Source organism: Pan troglodytes, chromosome 2 (assembly GCF_028858775.2).
Source record: "Pan troglodytes isolate AG18354 chromosome 2, NHGRI_mPanTro3-v2.0_pri, whole genome shotgun sequence".
In the NCBI taxonomy this organism is placed as follows: Eukaryota; Metazoa; Chordata; class Mammalia; order Primates; family Hominidae; genus Pan; species Pan troglodytes.
Genome location: NC_086015.1, coordinates 23,957,070 through 23,977,117, shown reverse-complemented (window position 1 = coordinate 23,977,117; position 20,048 = coordinate 23,957,070). Strand labels below are relative to the sequence as shown.

At 39.1% G+C, this 20,048-nt stretch overlaps 2 protein-coding genes across 2 annotated transcripts in view; one reads left to right on the top strand and one right to left on the bottom strand.

Annotated features, from left to right (window-relative positions):
* Nucleotides 1-1,061, top strand: part of PP2D1 (protein phosphatase 2C like domain containing 1) — a 32,035-nt gene extending 30,974 nt beyond the window's left edge. The window contains exon 3 of the mRNA XM_016940560.3: nucleotides 849-1,061. Within this exon, the coding sequence (XP_016796049.1) occupies nucleotides 849-949 (101 nt within the window). The 3' untranslated portion in view covers nucleotides 950-1,061. The remainder of the gene's footprint in view (nucleotides 1-848) is intronic.
* Nucleotides 1-20,048, bottom strand: part of RAB5A (RAB5A, member RAS oncogene family) — a 38,310-nt gene that overhangs the window by 4,162 nt on the left and 14,100 nt on the right. The window contains exons 3-5 of the mRNA XM_016940563.4: nucleotides 5,294-5,445; nucleotides 4,874-4,996; nucleotides 2,638-2,731 (exon numbers count right to left, since the gene is read on the bottom strand). Coding sequence (XP_016796052.1) covers nucleotides 2,638-2,731; nucleotides 4,874-4,996; nucleotides 5,294-5,445 — 369 coding nt within the window. The remainder of the gene's footprint in view (nucleotides 1-2,637; nucleotides 2,732-4,873; nucleotides 4,997-5,293; nucleotides 5,446-20,048) is intronic.

Sequence of the window (20,048 nt, the reverse complement as noted above, 5' to 3'; positions counted from 1 at the left end):
TAGCTTTGACTCAGGTTACTCAGAAATTGAATACACTCTGCTTTGAGATCGGATCGCCTAGTTGCATTGTGGACCTTTTATCCTTTATTTGTTCTACACATTCCATTCTACATCAGCATCAATCATTTTTAGAATCCTAGATGCTGGGTTGGGCAATGGATTTGGGAGCCAGGAGCACTGAAGTTTGGAAAGAAAGCCTTCAATTGGGCCACTTCTCTGGGACTGGCTCTGGGCTGGTAGCATAAATAGTATTATAATGGTAAATCTCCAGTCAAATGTATTTACAAGCAAAGCCCCAGAAATGTTGAACACTGGTACCTGGGACACAAAATAGCATTATATATTGTATATAATAACAACTTAGGTTCCGAATTGAGTAATCAATCATGTATCCCTTTAGCATGTTTCCCTAAGTGTTTAAATCAGAGGTGAGTGAGATTAAGAGGATGAAGGAGGTAAACTAGAACGAGTAACTTTTTAGTCCTTGCATTGATTAGAGTTGTTATGAGTGCACTGTGTGATTTAAGTTACTAATCTATCAAAGTATTCCTTCGTAACAAAAAAAAAAAGAAAAAAAAATTTACTAACCTAGTGAAGGAAATGGAAAGGCCACAATTCCATTTACAACATAGATTTTCTTTTAAGAAGTGAAACATTCTAATTTCAGAAAAAACCAAAAAACTAAAATATGTAGGCTGCTTTCTAACTCGAAAAATGACTATTAGCATGTTTGAATAAAAAGGTACAAACTAAAGCCCATCTGGTAGAGTTTAAATATTGTGAGAAAGGTTTACAGTGCAGGCTGATTTGAGAGGCCTATTATCTCATTGTTTCCTCTAACTTTTCAGATGTGATTCTGGGTGTCATCTGTCACATTTGTAAAATGAGTATATTATCACACAATCCTTCGCAACTGTGCCAGCACTTCCCTAGCAAACTGCAAACTTGAGTTTTTCAGGAAAACAGTTTACATGAGAAAAGGCAAGTTCTTTCCCATTTTGAATGAAGTACCATTAAACTCTGTCACCTAGAGAAAAATAATAAAAATACTTGCAACTTTTACTGGGTTTTCATTATTCTCTGATTCAGCTATTAACTATTTATTTATGAGTTCAATTTAAGAATATTTCTTACTTGGGGTTAGGACTGTGAACACCCCAGTTAAGAATCAGTGCTGTAAAATAAAAGGTGTTATGGGATGAGAAGAGTGCTGGGCACATGAAAACCACAGACAGCAAACTTTGAGAACTACCAAAACAGACCCTTCAGGTAGAATCTATACATTAAAACCACTGGAAAGAGGAAAGGGTTAAAAAAAAAAATCCAAAACCAAAAAACAAAACCAACCCTTATTTTTGTTATAGAAAAAAGGAGGCTTATTACTACTCCAACTTCATTACTTATAACTGAAACAGCAATTACCATCAGTTAAAAGTACCTTAGGGCCAGGGGCAGTGGCTCGCGCCTGTAATCCCAGCACTTTGGGAGGCTGACGTGGGCGGATCACAAGGTCAGGAGATTGAGACCATCCTGGCTAACATGGTGAAACCCCGTCTCTACTAAAAATACAAAAAAAATTAGTCGGGCGTGGTGGTGGGTGCCTGTAGTCCCAGCTACAGGAGAGGCTGAGGCAGGAGAATGGCGTGAATCCAGGAGGCGGAGCTTGCAGTGAGCCGAGATCGTCCCACTGCACTCCAACCTGGGTGACAGAGCAAGACTCCATTTCAAAAAAAAAAAAAGAAAGTACCTTAGGCTGGGTGCAGTGGCTCATGCCTGTAATCCCAGCACTTTGGGAGGCCGAGGTGGGCAGATCACGAGATCAGGAGTTCGAGACCAGCCTGACCAACATGGTGAAACCCTGTCTCTACTATAAATACAAAAATTAGCTGGGCATGGTGGTGTGCACCTGTAATCCCAGCAATTCAGGAGGCAGAAGCAGGAGAACCGCTTGAATCCGGGAAGTGGAGGTTGCAGTGAGCTGAGATCGTACCATTGCACTCCAGCCTGGGCGACAGAGCGAGACTCTGTCTCAAAAAAAAAAGTACCTTAAAGCAACAGCAAGAACATTGTGTAAGATCAAATGACCATCTGAGGTAATATGGATGTTGGTAGTATGGTAGTATGGATGTTGTTTTGTTTTCCTTTTTTCTCCTTACGCCTCTATGCTTTGAAATCATCTTCCTTATAATGTTTACATTAAAATAATTTGTCAATCTGTATACTTATGTGTCATGTTCTTCTGAGTTATATTTACCAATAATTTGATTTTTTAAAAGTATAATCTAATAAAAAAAACATATTTATCCAAATTTCCCAGCGAAACCTTTGCAAAATCTGTCTGTCTGAACTATCAGGTTAAGGTTAAGGCTTAACTCACCTGGAAGAAGCTGCCTAAACTGACAGTATTACAACCTAATAGGTAATCATCTTTCAAATTTAACAATATTACCAACAAAATATTGTTTTGTGGAAGGGACTTAGAAAAGTGGTATAATCTCTCTCTCTCTCACACACACACACATAAACATACACACAAACCCACCCCCAAAAATTTTTTAAAAAAGAGACAGTCAAACCAAATATGCTTCACACTTGTTTTGCTTATATTGATCATTTAAAAAGAGATATTAATCTTACCTATTGCCATGAATATTTCATTTACATTCATTGATGTTTTAGCGGATGTCTCCATGAATAATAAACTATTGTCATCTGCATAGGACTGTGCTTCCTGTTTACAGAACAAAAAATGAGATATATGAGATATATCTCTTGGAAATACGCTACACCTGCTTTAAACTTGTTATAGAAAAGGAGACTTTCTTATTACTACAACCTGATTCCTATAATCATCTATAATCAACAACTATATAATAAGCTACAACAGAGGTAAGAGCACTGTGCAAGATAATTTTATAATGGACTATTTCCTTTTTTGTCTGAAATTCTTGCATTATCCCACCTTGATTAATCTTTTCTTACATTAAATCTGCTTTCAAATACTGAGTTCCAGAGATGGGGGAGAATTATCTTATTCTAAATAAAACTCTCTTTGATCTCAATGGCAATTTTTATTTGCACTTACTGTCTGCAATGAAGACAAAGGGAAACCAAATATCTAACACTGGCTTCAAACACTAAATGACACCCTCATATTTAATTTTCAATGACTTCTACAGCAATATTATAATCTTGAATATATCATAAATCATTCCTTTGAAAATTACATCACTGCCCTACATTTTTGTCATGCTTTTACAGTTTACATATATTATTACTTTTGATCCTCATAGCTGTTGTGAGGGGTAACCAATGATCTTTCCCATTGGACAAAGAAACAACTGAGGTTCCTCTGAACTGTTATGTGACAGGGCCACTTCTGACTGTAATTTAAGTGTTTTCTCTGCCACTCTTGTGCTGGGAAGGCAACAATTTTGGAAAGAGTAATGGACACTACATCTCACATCGTTGTCCTAAGAATTAAATAAAATTACAAATGTAACATGCCCAACTTAATACCTAATGGTGCAAGAATACATAGATTCCATCTACTGTCATCAAAAAAGAAAACTATTCCATCACTGATATATACAGAACAGCCACAACCACTCTTCTAGTAGAGAAGCCAAACAGCAAGAGAACAGGCACAGTTTTAAAAGGTCTAAGTATGCCGGGCGTGGTGGCTCACACCTGTAATCCCAGCACTTTTGGAGGCGGAGGCGGGTGGATCACAAGGTCAGGAGATCAAGACCACCCTGGCTAACACAGTGAAACCCTGTCTCTACCGAAAACACACAAAAAATTAGCCAGGAGTGGTGGTGGGCGCCTGTAGTCCCAGCTACTTGGGAGGCTGAGGCAGCAGAATGGCATGAGCCCAGGAGGTGGAGCTTGCAGTGAGCTTGAGATTGCACCACTGCACTCCAGCCTGGGCAACTGAGCAAGACTCCATCTTAAAAAAAAAAAAAAAAGTCTAAGTAGAGGACTTGCTTTGTTTTTAAGTGATTGCACTTGCTCTATTTTGCAGCAGCAAACATTCTGAATTAGCAATCGTAACACAAAACTGGTTTTTCTCAGCCTTAAAAAATTTTTTTTAAATTATTAGTTTTTAGCTTATTATTTTCCAACTCTGGATACAGATTGGCAGAACCTTTATGTTTGAATGCCCCTTTAAGAACAACCACATAAGTGTTTGCGTATGTACATATGTGGGGTACACACATGTGCTGATACATATTTGCACATGAGTAGAAGAGGGTTAGGACATAAAGTATGTGTGGGATGGAGGAATTAGGGCAGGATACAATCACTTTCTGCACTGTGAACAATGACTACTTTTACTGTTTTTCTGTTTTATTTTGAGACGGAGTTTTGCTCTTGTTGCCCAGGCTGGAGTGCAATGGTGTGATCTTGGCTCACCACAACCTCTGCCTCCTGGGTTCAAGCGATTCTCCTGCCTCAGCCTCCCAAGTAGCTGGGATTACAGGCATGCACTACCATCTCCTGCTAATTTTGTATTTTTAGTAGAGACAGGGTTTCTCCAAGTTGGTTAGGTTGGTCTTGAACTCCCAACCTCAGGTGATCCACCCACCTCGGCCTCCCAAAGTGCTGGGATTACAGGCGTGAGCCACTGAACCCGGCCTTTATTGTTTAAGTCTACGAAATCTTTGGGTCAGTTTATATATTACAATAATCTATTTAAAAATTTAGGTTTATCAGAAACATTTTATTATATGTAGTACTTCATATTTGTTTTAAAAATCAGTATTTTCTATTACTTGCATGGTTTTAACATTATAACTAATTCAAGTGTTGACATGAAAGAAAAACATACAGGAAAAAAGTGCCTTTTAAATGAGAGTTAAATTTAACATACCTGGAAATCTACTGCTCTTTTATTTGCTAGGTCGGCCTTGTTTCCTGATAAAGCTATTACAATGTTAGGACTTGCTTGCCTCTGAAGTTCTTTAACCCAATTTTTTGCTCTTGCAAAGGACTCCTGTTAAACAAAGAAACAGCCATTGGGCATAGGCTCAAAAAATGGTTAGGAAGCATCTTTGTGATACAAGGCTTTAAAAGACTGTCCCAAGTGACTGTGGGAAAGAAATTATTAGGACTATTGTATTATGAGACATTTTCATTTTTTTTAAAACCAGATTTTCTAATTCACAAAAGCTTCAGCAGAAAGGTCATGATTGACTATCAAAAAAAGATTTTCCAAAACATTTAATCAAAATTCTGAACACCAAAAGTGGGTACTCAAATTAGTTTTACTGTGGAATGCATCCATACTTACCTCATTTGTGATATCATATACAACTATGGCTGCTTGTGCTCCTCTGTAGTACATTGGTGCTAGGCTATGGTATCGTTCTTGACCAGCTGTATCCCATATTTCAAACTTTACTGTAGTGTCATCAAGACATACAGTTTGGGTTAGAAAAGCAGCTGAAAGAAAAGGACTACAATAAGTCAATCATTTTTCTCCAAATGTTTTCATAATATAGAAAACACCTGCTTGTATACATCTATCAAAATGTCACACTGTACCCCGTAAGTATGTACAACTATTATGTGTCAGTTAAAAGTAATAAATGAGGGGGAAAAAAAAAGAAAACACCTAGAAACTTGACAGATTGCATACCCACAGCTGATAATAGCTTTAAATACTGGCAAACCTGTGCTTCTAAGTTATTTACATATATGCTTACATATAGGGCCTTTGTAGTGAAATCACAGATTGAAAAACTTCTGCATCTTAAAAAAGCTTGTTATAATACTAAATAAACTTAAGACTACATTTCTTTTCCTTCTTTTTTTTTTTTTTTGATACAAGAGTCTCAGGCTAGAGTGCAGGGGCGTGATCTCAGCTCACTGCAACCTCCGCCTCCCGGGTTCAAGCAATTCTCCTGCCTCAGCCTCCTGAGTAGCTGGGACTACAGGCATGCACCACCACACGTGCCTAATTTTTGTAGTTTTAGTAGAGATGGGGTTTCACCATGTTGGCCAGGCTGGTCTGGAACTCCTGATCTCAGTTGATCCGCCCACCTTGGCCTCCCAAAGTGCTGGGATGACAGGCGTAAGCCACCAAGCCCAGCGAAGACTGCATTTCAAAATTGCTCTACAATTAAAGAAATGCACTGATAGTCTTAAAAAATGAAGTTGGGGGAAACCCAGTGTGCCTAAAAGTACCATCTACACTGCTGACACCATGTCCTGTTCCATTTTACTAGTTTTTATTGGCGCACACTGGCAATTTAGTCCCAGTCCGTTACCACCAAATTAGTATTTCTTGTTATATTATCTTTTTTTTTCTTTTTTCTTTTTTTTTCCTGAGACACAGTCTTGCTCTATCTCCCAGGCTGGAGTGCCTCCCAAAAGTGCTGAGATTATAGGCGTGAGCCACCGTACCAGGCCTCTTGCTATATTATTTTTTAAAACATTGTGACACTTTAATTGTGGTAGTCATTATTACCTTAACCTAGATTTAATTTGTTCAGTTGATTCAATATTTGCTCCTACCTTTCATTCCCTGCCATAAGAATTTTTTGGATCTGTACTTTCCCTGATTCTAATTTTAACCCTAGGAAAGTAGCATTATAGGCCAGGCGTGGTGGCTCATGCCTGTAATCCCAGCAGTCTGGGAGGCTGAGGCAGGCAAATCACGAGGTCAGGAGATCAAGATCATCCTGGCCAACATGGTGAAACCCTGTCTCTACTAAAAATACAAAAATTAGCTCGACATGGTGGTGCTCGCCTGTGGTTCCGGTTACTCGGGAGGCTGAGGCAGGAGAGTCATTTGAACCCATGAGGCAGAGGTTGCAGTGAGCTGAGATCGCACCACTGCACTCCATCCTGGCAACAGAGACTCTGTCTCAAAAAAAAAAAAAAAGTAGCATTATAAAATGATACAATATTGTTAAAATTAAAAGACCCACACACAGCCATTAGACCTCCCTCTGCTGCTGCTCTATCATTCACTGTAAATTGGTATGCTCCTCCCTTCCTTCTACGTTTAGCTCAAGGTGTGATATTCAAGCCCTATTTCCAAATTGGTATGCACTTGAATTACAATTTTCTAAAACTGTCATATTATGCAAAAGAATTATGATATATCTCTCTAAATTACAGCAGTTTATCTAGTGACATTGATAGAGATGTACTAACCAGTATCAAATGTGCTAAAGAAACAAAGTCTAATGAGATATATCTCTTTTACGTTAGACATAACATTTATTTTTCATGCTCTTTTAGGTTAACTGGTTGCTGGCTTTAGTATCAACAACTAAAATCTTCTGAATTTTGCAAACAATACTGTAAACATCTTCATTTGGACCTAGATTCTAATTAATAGTTTTATGAATTCTCATTAATCACATTGTAAATATATTCTAATCCAGTTCAAACTTTTTTTTAACCAACAATTAGCAGAATTGTCCATTTTCTAAAATATTGTATTTATGGTAAAGGATATCCAGACAGCACTATGTCACTTTTTGAAGGTCACGAGAGGTTCTCCTGTAGGATCAAAAAATGTTTTTAAACTAAAATTTTAAACTAAAATTAAGTCCCTAAGACAGTACTCTTACCAAAAAGGAAAAGAGGAAAATAAGTCACAATACATAAGCCTTTTTTCAAGTATAGTTTGATGCAGACTTGCAAAAAAAAAAAAAAAAAGGAATTAAAATGTGCACAGACTGTTTCATTTTTCAGACATACTATGATCACAAAGTATACTAGTACTAAAAACATTCACTTATATGTCCATAAGTAAACTTCAGGCTCAGGGAAATAGCTATAGTCGTCCCTCAGTATCTGTGGAGGACTGTTTCCAGGACCTCCCCATATATCATGAAGGACTGGTTCTAGAATCCCCAATGGATAACAAAATCTGAGGATGCTCAAGTCCCCAATATAAAATTGCAAAGTATGTGTATATAACCTAAGCACATCCTCCTGTATACTTTAAAGCATCTCTAGATTACTTATAATATCTAATACAATGCCTGCACCTCACGTCATCCACATAGATTCAACATAGTATTAAGTGTGTGGCAAATTTAATTTTTGCTTTTTGGAGCTAAGTTAATTTTTTCCCCCTTAATATTTTCAACTTGCAGTTGGTTGCATTTATAAATGTGGAATTCACAGATTCAGAGGGCCAACTGTATTAGAGATGTTGCCTTAAAGAAAATATGATCCAATTCTCAAGCCAGTTAAAGACACAAGAGGCCACCATACAGGTACACCATACATGTACAAAAATGCCAAATACAAAGAAATTGCAATAAATACATTAAGACAAACAAACGCCCATGACCAAGTACATTCTTTCAGAAATACAAAACTATTACATTAACAGGCTAATGAAGAAAAATCCATTTTATTTAAACAAATTACAAAAAGGCATTTCAGTCAATATCCATTCCTAATAAACACACGAGATTCTTCCTTATGGCAAAACAGGGCATCATTCCTAAATCTAGGAACAAAACCAAGGGAAATCATGCTGAACAGGAATGGATCCCATTCAGATTAACAAAGAAGATAATCAATTTATTCCTCAACTCTGCTTAGAAACCTTCCTTCATTCCACCCTAGTTAATATCTCCTACATCTGTGCTCCCAGAGTTCTCTGTGTAATAACGTTTCACACCTTTTATAATCATTGGTTTATATCTTTTTCTTCTCCTTGATTGGGAGTTACTTGAGCAATGACCACAGGTTAAGTATCCCTTATCTGAAATGCTTGGAACCAGGAATGTTTTGGATTTTTAAAGATTTTGTAATATTTGCATAATGAGATATTTTTGGGAAGGGATCCAAGTCAAAACATGAAATTCGTTTGTTTCACATAAAGCTTGTACACATAGCCTGAAGCTAAAATAATTTTGTGCATTAAACCAAGTTTATGTACACTGACTCATCAGAAAGCAAAGGTGTTAAGTGTGGAAATTGTTCACTTGTGACATCATATTGATGCTCGAAGAATTTGGGAGCATTTCAGACTTCAGATTAGGGATGCTCAACTTGTAGTAGCTCCTCTCTGTACCAACATTTAATATAAATCCTTGTTCATACAGATGTTCAAAAATGTCTACTAAAAGAAGGAAGTTCAAAAAGATACATGGAACCATTTAGAGGCTACTTCAGATAACATTTGAATGTAGAGAGAGGCAGCTCCCAAATGTGAAAAAATAGATATTTCACAAGGTATCTACTCAAGTTGTAACACAACCTCAAAAACATCAAGATATTTTTCACCTGATAAGACTGTACTGGGCCAGGTGTGGTGGCTTCCGCCTGTAATCCCACCACTTTGTGAGGCCGAGGCAGGTGGATCACCTGAGGTCAGGAGTTTGAGACCAGCCTGACCGGTATGGCGAAACCTCGTCTCTACTAAAAATACAAAAACAATTAGCCAGGCATGGTGGTGCATGCCTGTAACCCCAGCTACTCGGAAGGCTGAGGCAGGAGAATCACTTGAACTCGGGAGGCAGAGGTTGCAGTGAGCTGAGATTGTGCCATTGCTCTCCAGCCTGGGCAACAAGAGTGTAACTCTGTCTCAAAACAACCACCACCACCACCACCACCACCACCACCACCGTACTACTGTTCATGTGGTATGATAAAGCATAATTTTGGGGGAGAAAAAGACCAACATTAGAGGCCAGGGAAAATCAGTTTTATAATATACTTTAAAAAATGAAAAGTGCTACATGAACAGAAATATTACTGGAATAGTGTAGCCCAGTATAATAAACTCTTGATATACATAATACACCCTAAGACGTTCATGATTTCTCAAAGTCCTAAAGTTTTAAAATACTACTATAGTGTTGTGTTTTTTTTTTTTGAGATGGAGTTTAGCTCTTGTTGCCCAGGCTGGAGTGCAATGGTGCGATCTCGGCTCACTGAAACCTCCGCTTCCTGGGTTCGAGTGATTCTCCTGCCTCAGCCTCCCGAGTAGCTGGGATTACAGGTGGCCACCACCACGTCTGGCTAATTTTTGTATTTTTAGTAGAGATGGGGTTTCACCATGTTGGCCAGACTGGTCTTGAACCCCTGACCTCTGGTGATCCATCTGCCTTGGCCTCCCAAAGTGCTGGGATTACAGGCATGAGCCACCACACCTGGCCAAATTCCACTACAGTGTTTAATTTCCCCTATAAAACTCAGTGAAGTGTAACTGACATTTAGGTGACATCTTCAAATCCTCAGTGCTCCTAAAAATACATTACTAGTAATTTATAAAGTTACGTAAACAAATTCTGCCACTGAAAAGATAAAACTACTACATCAATACTGTAGCAACATTAACCAACCACAAACTTACCTGAATCTGTAAAACCACTTTAATTTATCCAAAACGTCTATTTTCTGGCTAAGAACCATCACTCTTAGACCGCTTCATTTTCTCTTCACTTCCATCACCAGCACTAGCAGTTGGTTTTCTTTTCGGGCCCATATTTCACAAAGAAACAGCTTTTATCACTTCGAGAGTTACTGTGTACGCGATGACAAGTAGAGAAAAACAAAGCTGCGTTGAGATGTGGGTGCTGGCCTGTCTGATAGGCTCCCTCTGAGCTACGTGATCAGCTCCTATTTGCAAGCCTGGCAGCAAGCAAGTAACATTTCAGCCTCAGCAAAACTACAAATTACTTTACCACAGACCCTGGAATCAGGTGAGAATAGCTGAAGCTTTAAATGTCAAATCTGCAAATACCAAAGGCCTATTATAATATGCAAGACTTAAACAGTAAGCCAGGGGAAGACACTGTAACACACTGGGCAAGGGAAAGGATATCCAAATTGATGGCATTAAACCAAAGATTAATAATTAAAAAACAAAGTGGCCGGGCATAGTGGCTCACGCCTGTAATCCCAGCACTTTGGGAGGCCGAGGTGGGTGGATCACAAGGTCTGGAATTCAAGGCCAGCCTGACCAACATGGTGAAAACCCGTCTCTACTAAAAATACAAAAATTAGCCAGGCATGGTGGCATGAGCCTGTAATCCCAGCTACTCAGGAGACTGAGGCAAAAGAATCACTTGAACCCGGGAGGCAGAGGTTGCAGAGCCGAGATCGTGCCACTGCACTCCAGCCTGGGTGACAGAGTGAGACTCCGTCTCAAGAAAAAAAAGAAAAACAAAGTAACCGCCACCCCATAACTAAAATGATTCTACATGAATTAAACAGAAAGGGGAAAAATACAAAAACTGAGAAACCATACAACTTCAAGCCCAAACTTATTATTTATCAAAATTGACAGGAAAGAATTGCTTTATTAAAATTGACCAAAATTCTATATAAGACTACAGATTTGATTACACAAAAATATGAAACTTCAGGTTTGCAAAACTTGTGTCATAACATCCATAACAAAGGGGCAAACCTAATGAGAAAAATTTCTACAATGGATGCTAAGTGATTAGTATTTTCAATGTGTAGAAAGCTATTATAAATGTTTAGAAAAACTTTAGAACCTCAGGGATAAATGTGTAAAGACAATTCACAAAAGAACAGAAAAGGAGACCAGTAGTCAATGAAATCATCCACATAGTCAAAACAATTTTTATCTCCTAAATTAGCATAATGAAAAAATAAAAATACGGCAGGCATGGTGGCTCACGCCTGTAATCCCAGCACTTTAGGAGGCCGAGGCAGGTGGATCACTTGAGTTCAGGAGTTCAAGACCAGCCAGGAACATGGTGAAACCCTGTCTCTATTAAAAAATACAAAAATTAGCCGGACGTGGATGTGGGCGCCTGTAATCCCAGCTACTTGGGAGGCTGAGGCAGGAAAACCGCTTGAACCCAGGAGGCGGAGGTTGCAGTGAGCCAAGATCGTGCCTTTGCACCCCAGTCTGGGCAACAAGAGTAAGACTCCATCTCAAAAAAAAAAAAAAACAAAACAAAACCAAAAAACACCAATTTGCAAAAAACCCAAGCACAGCTGGTGATTTCGTACAACTCCGTTGGAAAGGATTTTGGCAACATGTAGCAAAGGCATGAAAATGCTAATACTTTTTAACCTAATAATCTCACTAAAACTCCAAAAGAGAGTGTGAGGGCAGGAGAGTAGGTAGAACAAACTTTTATGCTCAAAGAATTTAAAACTATTTAATAATTAAAAACAACCTTGTTAGTGAAATGAAATCCATCATCAAGAACTGGAAGTAAGGCCGGGCACAGTGGCTCATGCCTGTAATCCCAGCACACTGTGGGAGGCTGAGGCAGGAGGATCACTTGAGGCCCAGAGTTTGAGACCAGCCTGGCCAAAATGGTGAAACCCTGGCTCTCTATTAAAAATACAAAAATTAGCTGGGCATGGTGGCACATGCCTGTAGTACCACCTACTCAGGAGGCTGAGGCATAACAATACCTTAAATCCTGCAGGCGGAGGTTGCAGTGAGCTGAGATTATGCCACTGCACTCCAGTCTGGGTGACAGACTGTCTCAAAAGAAAGAATCAGAAGTAAAGTAACTTGTGGGGAAAGAATGTAAAGAAAACACTGGGTAGTTTGGCTAGAGTATAATAAATCAGATTTTCTGGTTTTCAAAAATTTGAATTGCAGTAAAAGGAAATTTCGATGTGCTATTTTTTTCAATTTTCGGTAGTAAATAAATGTGTATAGAGAAACAATAATATAGACTGTCATATTTGAGTACCTTTAAAAAAACAATCCCAATGTGTAAGTGAAAAAAAATACTAGTAACTAAGTATTAAGTAGCAATTAAATTAAAACTAAAAGGAAAGGATGCATGCAGTGACTAGAGAGGGGAGAAAGGGTCTGTTCAAAATTTCAGAAATAGAATGAGGCTTTGTGATAAAAAAAATTCAAGTTAGAGATTGTTAGAATCAGGTACTAAAGTTATCAGTGAAGACAGAAATTGGTTCACTGGGAAAATGAGTACTAACAGCAGTAATGCGACATAACAGATTTTCTCAGACTTATGGATAAGCACTAACTTCAGATGATAAAATTACACACAGAGAAGAATAATACATAGCCAAAAACAGGAAAAATAAAAACTGAGGCCATTTTTATTTCCTATGAAAGTGTGTGTATACAGGAAGCACCCAGTGAATGGACTGCAGAAGCGACAGTCGTGAGTGTAGTTAGGGAAGAGTTACATTTCAATTAATGGGAGGAAGAGTAAGAAATAAAAGTAGAATAGGGCTAAGTATTACTCAGCACCCAGGAGGGAAAAAAGAAAAAATGAGGCACAGTAAAGCATACACACTGTGAGTAAACCCAAAAAGAAAATATTCCAAAAGCCTAACAACAAAATAAAAAATTATTATGTAGATAGCATACAGAAAGACAGCAATCTTCCCAAAATTAATCCATCTTAAGAGGTGATCTATACTAGTTTATCTACAATTCACTCTTAAAAATCAATGAGCATCTGATAAGGGACTGAAAGCTAGAACATATTAATGTAAGGAACTCCTACAACTCAGCAACAACAAAAAACCTGATTAGAAAATGGACAAAGGGCCGAGCGCAATGGCTCATGCCTATAATCCCAGCACTTTGGGAGACTGAAGTGGGTGGATCACCCGAGGTCAGGAGTTCAAGATCAGCCTGGCCAAAATGACGAAACCCTGTCTCTATTAAAAACCCAAAAATCAGCTGGACGTGGTGGCGGTTGCCTGTAATCCCAGCTACTCTGGAGGCTGAGGCAGAAGAATTGCTTGTACCCAGGAGATGGAGGTTGCAGCAAGCCAAGATGGTGCCATGGCACTCCAGCCTGGGCAACAGACTGAAACTCCATCTCAAAAAAAAAAAAAATGGACAAAGGACTTGAATAAACATTGATCCAACGAATATACACAAATGGCCAGTAAGAGCTGGGCACAGTGGTTCACAACTGTAATCCCAGGACTTTGGAAGGCCAAGGCAATAGAACTGCTTAAGCAGGCATTCAAGATCTGCATGAGCAATATAGTGAGACTCTGTCTCTATAAAAAATTTACATAGCCAGGCATGGGGGTATGCGCTGGACTACTTGGGAGGTACAGGCAGAAGAATCACTTGAGCTCAGGAGGTCAGGCTGCAGTGTGCTGTGATCATGCTACTGCACTCCAGTCTGGGTGACAGAGTGAGACCCTATTTCAAAAAAACTGAAATAAATAAATAAATAAATAAATCCAATAAGCACATGGAAAGATGTTCAATATCACCAATCATTAGGGATATGCAAATCAAAACCACAAATTACCACTTCACTGCCACTAGAATGGCTATGATCAAACCAAGAGAAAAAGGTAAAGTGTGGGTGATCATGTGGAGAAACTGGAACTGCTTTGCAGCTGGTATGGAAAACTGTATAGAGATTTCTCAAATATATTAAAGATAGAATCACCATATGATCCAGCAATTCCTCTTACGGGCATACATCCAAAAGTAGTGAAAGCAGGAACTTAAAACACTATTTGTACACCAATGTTCACAGCAACATTATTCATAACAGCTAAAGATGAAAGCAACCTAAGTGTCCAATGATGGACAAGCAAGATGAAGTATATACATACAATGGAATATTATCCAGCCTAAAAAGTTTTAGGAAGGAAATTCTGGCACTTGCTTTACAACATGGATGGAACGTTGAGGACATTATGCTAAATGAAATAAGTAAACCACAAAAGTACAAATACTGTACAATTCTATTTATGTGAGGTAGCTAGAGTAGTCAGAGTCAGAGAGAAAAAGGTGAATGGTAGTTGCCAGACACGGGAAGAAGGGGTAGTTATTGTTTAGTGGGTGCAGAGTTTCAGCTAGGGAAGATAAAGTTTTGGATAGTTACACAACAATGTTAAAAGTACCTAATACCACTCAACTGTATATTCAAAAATGGTTAAAATGGTAAATTTTGTGTTACGGATATTTTACCGCAATTTTAAAAAGAAATCTGGGTAAGGCGCAGTGGTTCACACCTGCAGTCCCAGCACTTTGGGAGGCCCAGGCGGGTATGCTGCTTGAGCCCAGGAGTTCGAGACCAGCCCGGGCAACATGGAGAAATCGTCTCTACTAACAAAAATACAAAAACAGGTGTGGTGGCGTGCACCTGTAGTCCCAGCTACTGGGTGGGGGGGTTGGTGGGAGAGGTTTGTGGCTCAGGCAGGAGGATCACCTGAGCCTGGGTGGCAGTGAGACCCTGTCATCCCGTCCCCATCCCAAGCCCCAAAAAATAAAGGAAGGAAGGAAACAAATATAAAAATCTATGAGCAACATCTAAAGGTAATAGTTGTGAAACAATTTAAAATCCTGAAGAATATTAATGATACACAGGGAAGATCCTGCATGAAGTCAAGAGTGAGGTAAAGAATAAAAATTAGCATTTCTCCAACACTGTCTAGGGTAAAGGATATTGAGAAGTCAATGCCTTTTACTATCACAGCTTGACAGCAACCCTTACGGGACACCCAACTCTAAGGGAATCCACTAACCAGTACATAAGACAGTCAGCCACATGTCACCAGCTGAACATCGTCGCCCTAAGTTTTTTTTTTTTTTTTTAAGACAGGGTCTCCCACTGTCACCCAGGTTGGGGCAGTGGTGTAATCATAGTTCACTGCGCCCTTGAACTCCTGGCCTCAAGCAATCCTCCCAAGTCAGCCTCCAGAGTAGTTGGGACTATAGGCACACACAACCACACCCGGCTAACACTAGGTATTTCTAACATACTGATGCACATTGTTTGAAAATTAATCTTAGGGCCGGGCACAGTGGCTCACACCTGTAATCCCAGCATTTTGGGAGGCCGAGGCGGGTGGATCACTTGAGGTCAGGAGTGCGAGACCAGCCTGGCCAACATGGCGAAACCCCATTTCTACTAAAAATACAAAAATTAGTCGGGCATGGTGGCATGCACCTGAAATCCCAGCTATCTGAGAGGCAGAGACAGGTGAACCCAGGAGGCAGATGTTGCAGTGAGCTGAGATTACACCACTGCATTCCAGCCTAGGGGACAGAGCGAGACTCCGTCTCAAATAAATAAATAAAGTAAGTAAGTAAGTAAGTAAGTAAATCTTAGGAGTTTTGGCTAGGCATGGTAGCTCCCGTCTGTGTAATTCTAGCATTTTAGGAGGCCAAGGTGGGACCTGAGGTAGTTCAAGACCAGTCTGGCCAACATGGTGAAACCTTGTCTCTACTAAAACTACAAAAATAAGCCAGACGTGGTGACATGCGCCTGTAGTCCCAGCCTCAGGAGGCTGAGGCACAAGAATCGTTTGAACCAGGGAGGCAGAGGTTGCAGTGAGCCAAGATCACGCCACTGCACTCTACCCTGGGTGACTCCGTCTCAAACAAATAAATAAAATAAAATTAATCTTAGGAGTTTGTTAGTATTAAGTTAGTGCCCCAAACCTGATCACCCTAGAATAAACTGATAAAGTCAGTATGGGCGCCTTCAGGGCTAAGACCCTGTGATTGCCTCACCAAGTGGCATAATCCTAAGAAAGTCTCTGCTCACCAGATTAGATTTACGTAACAGGAACGTACCAAAACTGAATTGGGAAGAAGAATGAAAGAACACATTACAAAAACAAAGGGTATTTTTAAAAAAATGACAGGGTACGAGTTATTAACTAGAATCAGATAAAGGCTACCAAACAAATACCAACAGAGAAAAGGTTAAGGAAATTAGCTTAGCTTTAAGGGATATATAGATACAGATATATAGATATCTATAGGTAGGTAGATATATAAGTATCTACAAAAGACATTTTATCTATAGGCAACAGATACTTTACTGAACAGTTCAATAGTACTTCACTAAACTTGTCAAATGTGCAAGGATAGCGCCCAAGCTATTTTGCATACCAGGATTCCTTCCCTTCTTCTTAGTGATACCCCTTTTCTCCTGGTTCAAGAACCTAGCACATAATGCTTCCTAGCCCTCAAGAGAATCTTCCAGACCTTTAAAACATTACTGGCCTTCAAAGTGATTCTTTCATGCTTGGCAGTAAGCTTACATACTAAATGAATTTAAAAGTTCTAATATTTGGCTGGGCACAGTGGCTCACACCTGTAATCCCAGCACTTTGGGATTCCTGTCTCAGGAAGATTGCTTGAGGCCAGGAGCTCAAAACCAGCCTGGGCAACATAGCAAGACTCCATCTTAAAAATAAATTAGCCAGGCTTGGTGGCACATGCACACGTAGTACCATCTACTTGGGAGGGTGAGGTGGGAGGATCATTTGAGCCCAGGGGGTGGAGGCTGCAGTGAGCCATAATCATGCCACTGCTCTTCAGCCTGGGTGACAGAGGAAGACCTTGTCTCTCAAAACAAAAACAAAAGTTCTGATATCTGAGAATTTTACAACATAATAGAAAAGAAGACTAAACAGAGAGGGAAAACTTTAAACTCCTATTAACAGTTAGAGGAAACCTGTAATCCTAGGCTATAATTATCTATGCCAACCCCCAAAGAAACTGGATGTATCTCTAAGGGATGAAAAAAGATGAAGATTAGAATTCTTTTGATCCTACAAAACAATTTTATTAGGATAAAATTCCTTTGGGTTCAGTAATCACCTCTAGAAATTAATCTTACGAAAATAAGTTGGGGGGGGGAGGTGAAATTCTAAGATATCCCCTATTAGGTGATTACCTAAAACAGCAAACAAAAAAGCAAACATTAAATGCCCAACAATGGAAAAGTTAAAAAATAATAAAAAGAGAAGATTGCCAGATACTAAAATATGACAATATAGATGTACTGAGAAACATTACCATTAATAAATCAAATGGAACACAGTAGTGTGACTATTATAAAGAAATCTACATAGAAATAACATGAGGTTATGAATAGTTCACAGAAAAACTAAACACAGGCTGGGCATGGTGGCTCATGCCTTTAATCCCAACACTTTGGGAGGTCAAGGTAGGAGGATGGCTTGAGGCCAGGAGTTTGAGACTACCCTGGGCAACATGAGAACCCTTCTCTACAAAAATTTAAAAATCAGCCAACTGTGTTGGTGCATACCTGTAGTCCCAGCTATTTGGGAGGCTGAAGTGGAAATATCATTTGAGCCCAGGAGTTCAAGGCTGCAGTGAGCTATGACAGCGTCATAGCTCACCAGCCTGGGCACACCAGCCTGGGCAAGTGACACCCCGATTCAAAAAAAAATCAAAAAAGAAAAGAGAAACCAAACACAATGGGCTCTAAAAATATATACTGCAGATATACTCAGAATATGTGAGAAATTACTGCTTACTGTTATTTAGTACATTACTATTATAGCCAAAGATATAACAATGTACATATCTAAAACTAGAGAACTGATATTACTAATACGACCCATGCAAGGGAATACTGTTACAGCCAAGAAAAATGCGGATGTTCTTTTGATATAGATAGGTCTTACGGCAGACAGTACTTTTTTTTTGAGATGGACTCTCGCTCTGTTGCCCAGGCTGGAATGCAGTGGTGCAATCTCAGCTTACCACAAACTCCACCTCCCAGGTTCAAGCCATTCTCCTGCCTCAGCCTCCCGAGTAACTGGGACTACAGGCAAGCGCCACCATGCCCGGTTAATTTTTGTATTTTTAGTAGAGAAGGGGTTTCACTATGTTAGTCAGGCTGGTCTTGAACTCCTGTCCTCGTGATCTGCCCACCTCAGTCTCCCAAAGTGCTGGGATTACAGGTGTGAGCCACCTGTACACCTACACGCCCAGCCTGTAGATTGTATTTTCTAAGGCAGCTGCAACAAGACATTCTACACCACATTCTTCTTACAGTGTGATGTTGACACTCTTCCCTTGAATCTGTACAGGCCTGTGACTAGAATAGAACAGATGCTATCTATCTATGTGACTTCTGGAGCAAAGTCATAAAAGGCTACTACATGTAGGTGTGTTCTAGCTAACAGCCCCATCTGAGGTCCCAACCAATAGCCAGCACCAACTGCCGGATGTGTTGAGATGATTCTTGCCCCGTAATGAACTGCAAGAGCAAGGAAAAGATCAGAGTGAGAACCACCTACTAAGCCCACTCACCAGAACCATGGAGATGACAAAATAATTTTAAGTCTCTACATTTTGGAGGAGTCATTTGTGTCTCAGCAATAGATAACTAGAACAGCATTAAAGTGAAAAATAAAAAGTGTATTACAGTAGATCTGACATATTTCAAATTTTGTAAAAAGGGAGACAAGAATATATAGATTTGAGTATAGTAGTAACTTTGCAAGGATATATAACAAAGTAACATCATCTTTGGGAAAAAGAACTGAGTGGGCTAGATAGAAGATGAGGGGGAGATTTTTCACTGTAAATCTTATAAACCTCTTGAATTTTGACTCACATGAACAAATTAATGCATTTGATTAAAGTCAGTTAAAATATAGCGTGTGACACATGATGATGGCATAAAAATGAAAATGGTGGTGATAATTTAGGAATATGGACAATTTAAATAATCGTCTTATATTCTTTTGTTCTCAAAATACTTTCACATTATTTTCCTTAAGTGATACATAGCAAGAAGGCCCCTGCAAATACTACATATTAACAGAACACATGTCATGTGTACTCTAACTATGAGCCAACTTTTCTAGTCTGATAGGTTCTTGCAAGGAGAAATACACACATACACAGTATATTCCAGAACATGAATGGCATTTCAGAAAGATGTCTTTAATCCCAGCTGTCACCTAGTTGCAAAACTTCAAGCATATACTTAACCTTTATTGCTTCAGTTTCCTTGTCTATAAAATTAGTACCTCCCCATATAGCCATGGTAAGGTACAGATGAAACTTGTGAAAATCCTGTTTAAGTTCTAGGAATGTATCACATAACAAGTAATTATTGTAAGTGTCCTATCTTTAAATTATCCTTTATTTCCTAGAAGTCACATTTTTCTAAAACTTACAAATTACTTATGAATGCAATAGAGGAGAAAATTCTATTCATGTTATACCTCAAATAAAAATGATAGTAACTAGGTGGAATATATTCTGGCTCTAGTTTTATGCAAAGAAAAAGAACAGTTTTTTGACTGAGAAAAGCTGAAGGTGTCTGATAATTATGCAGTGACTA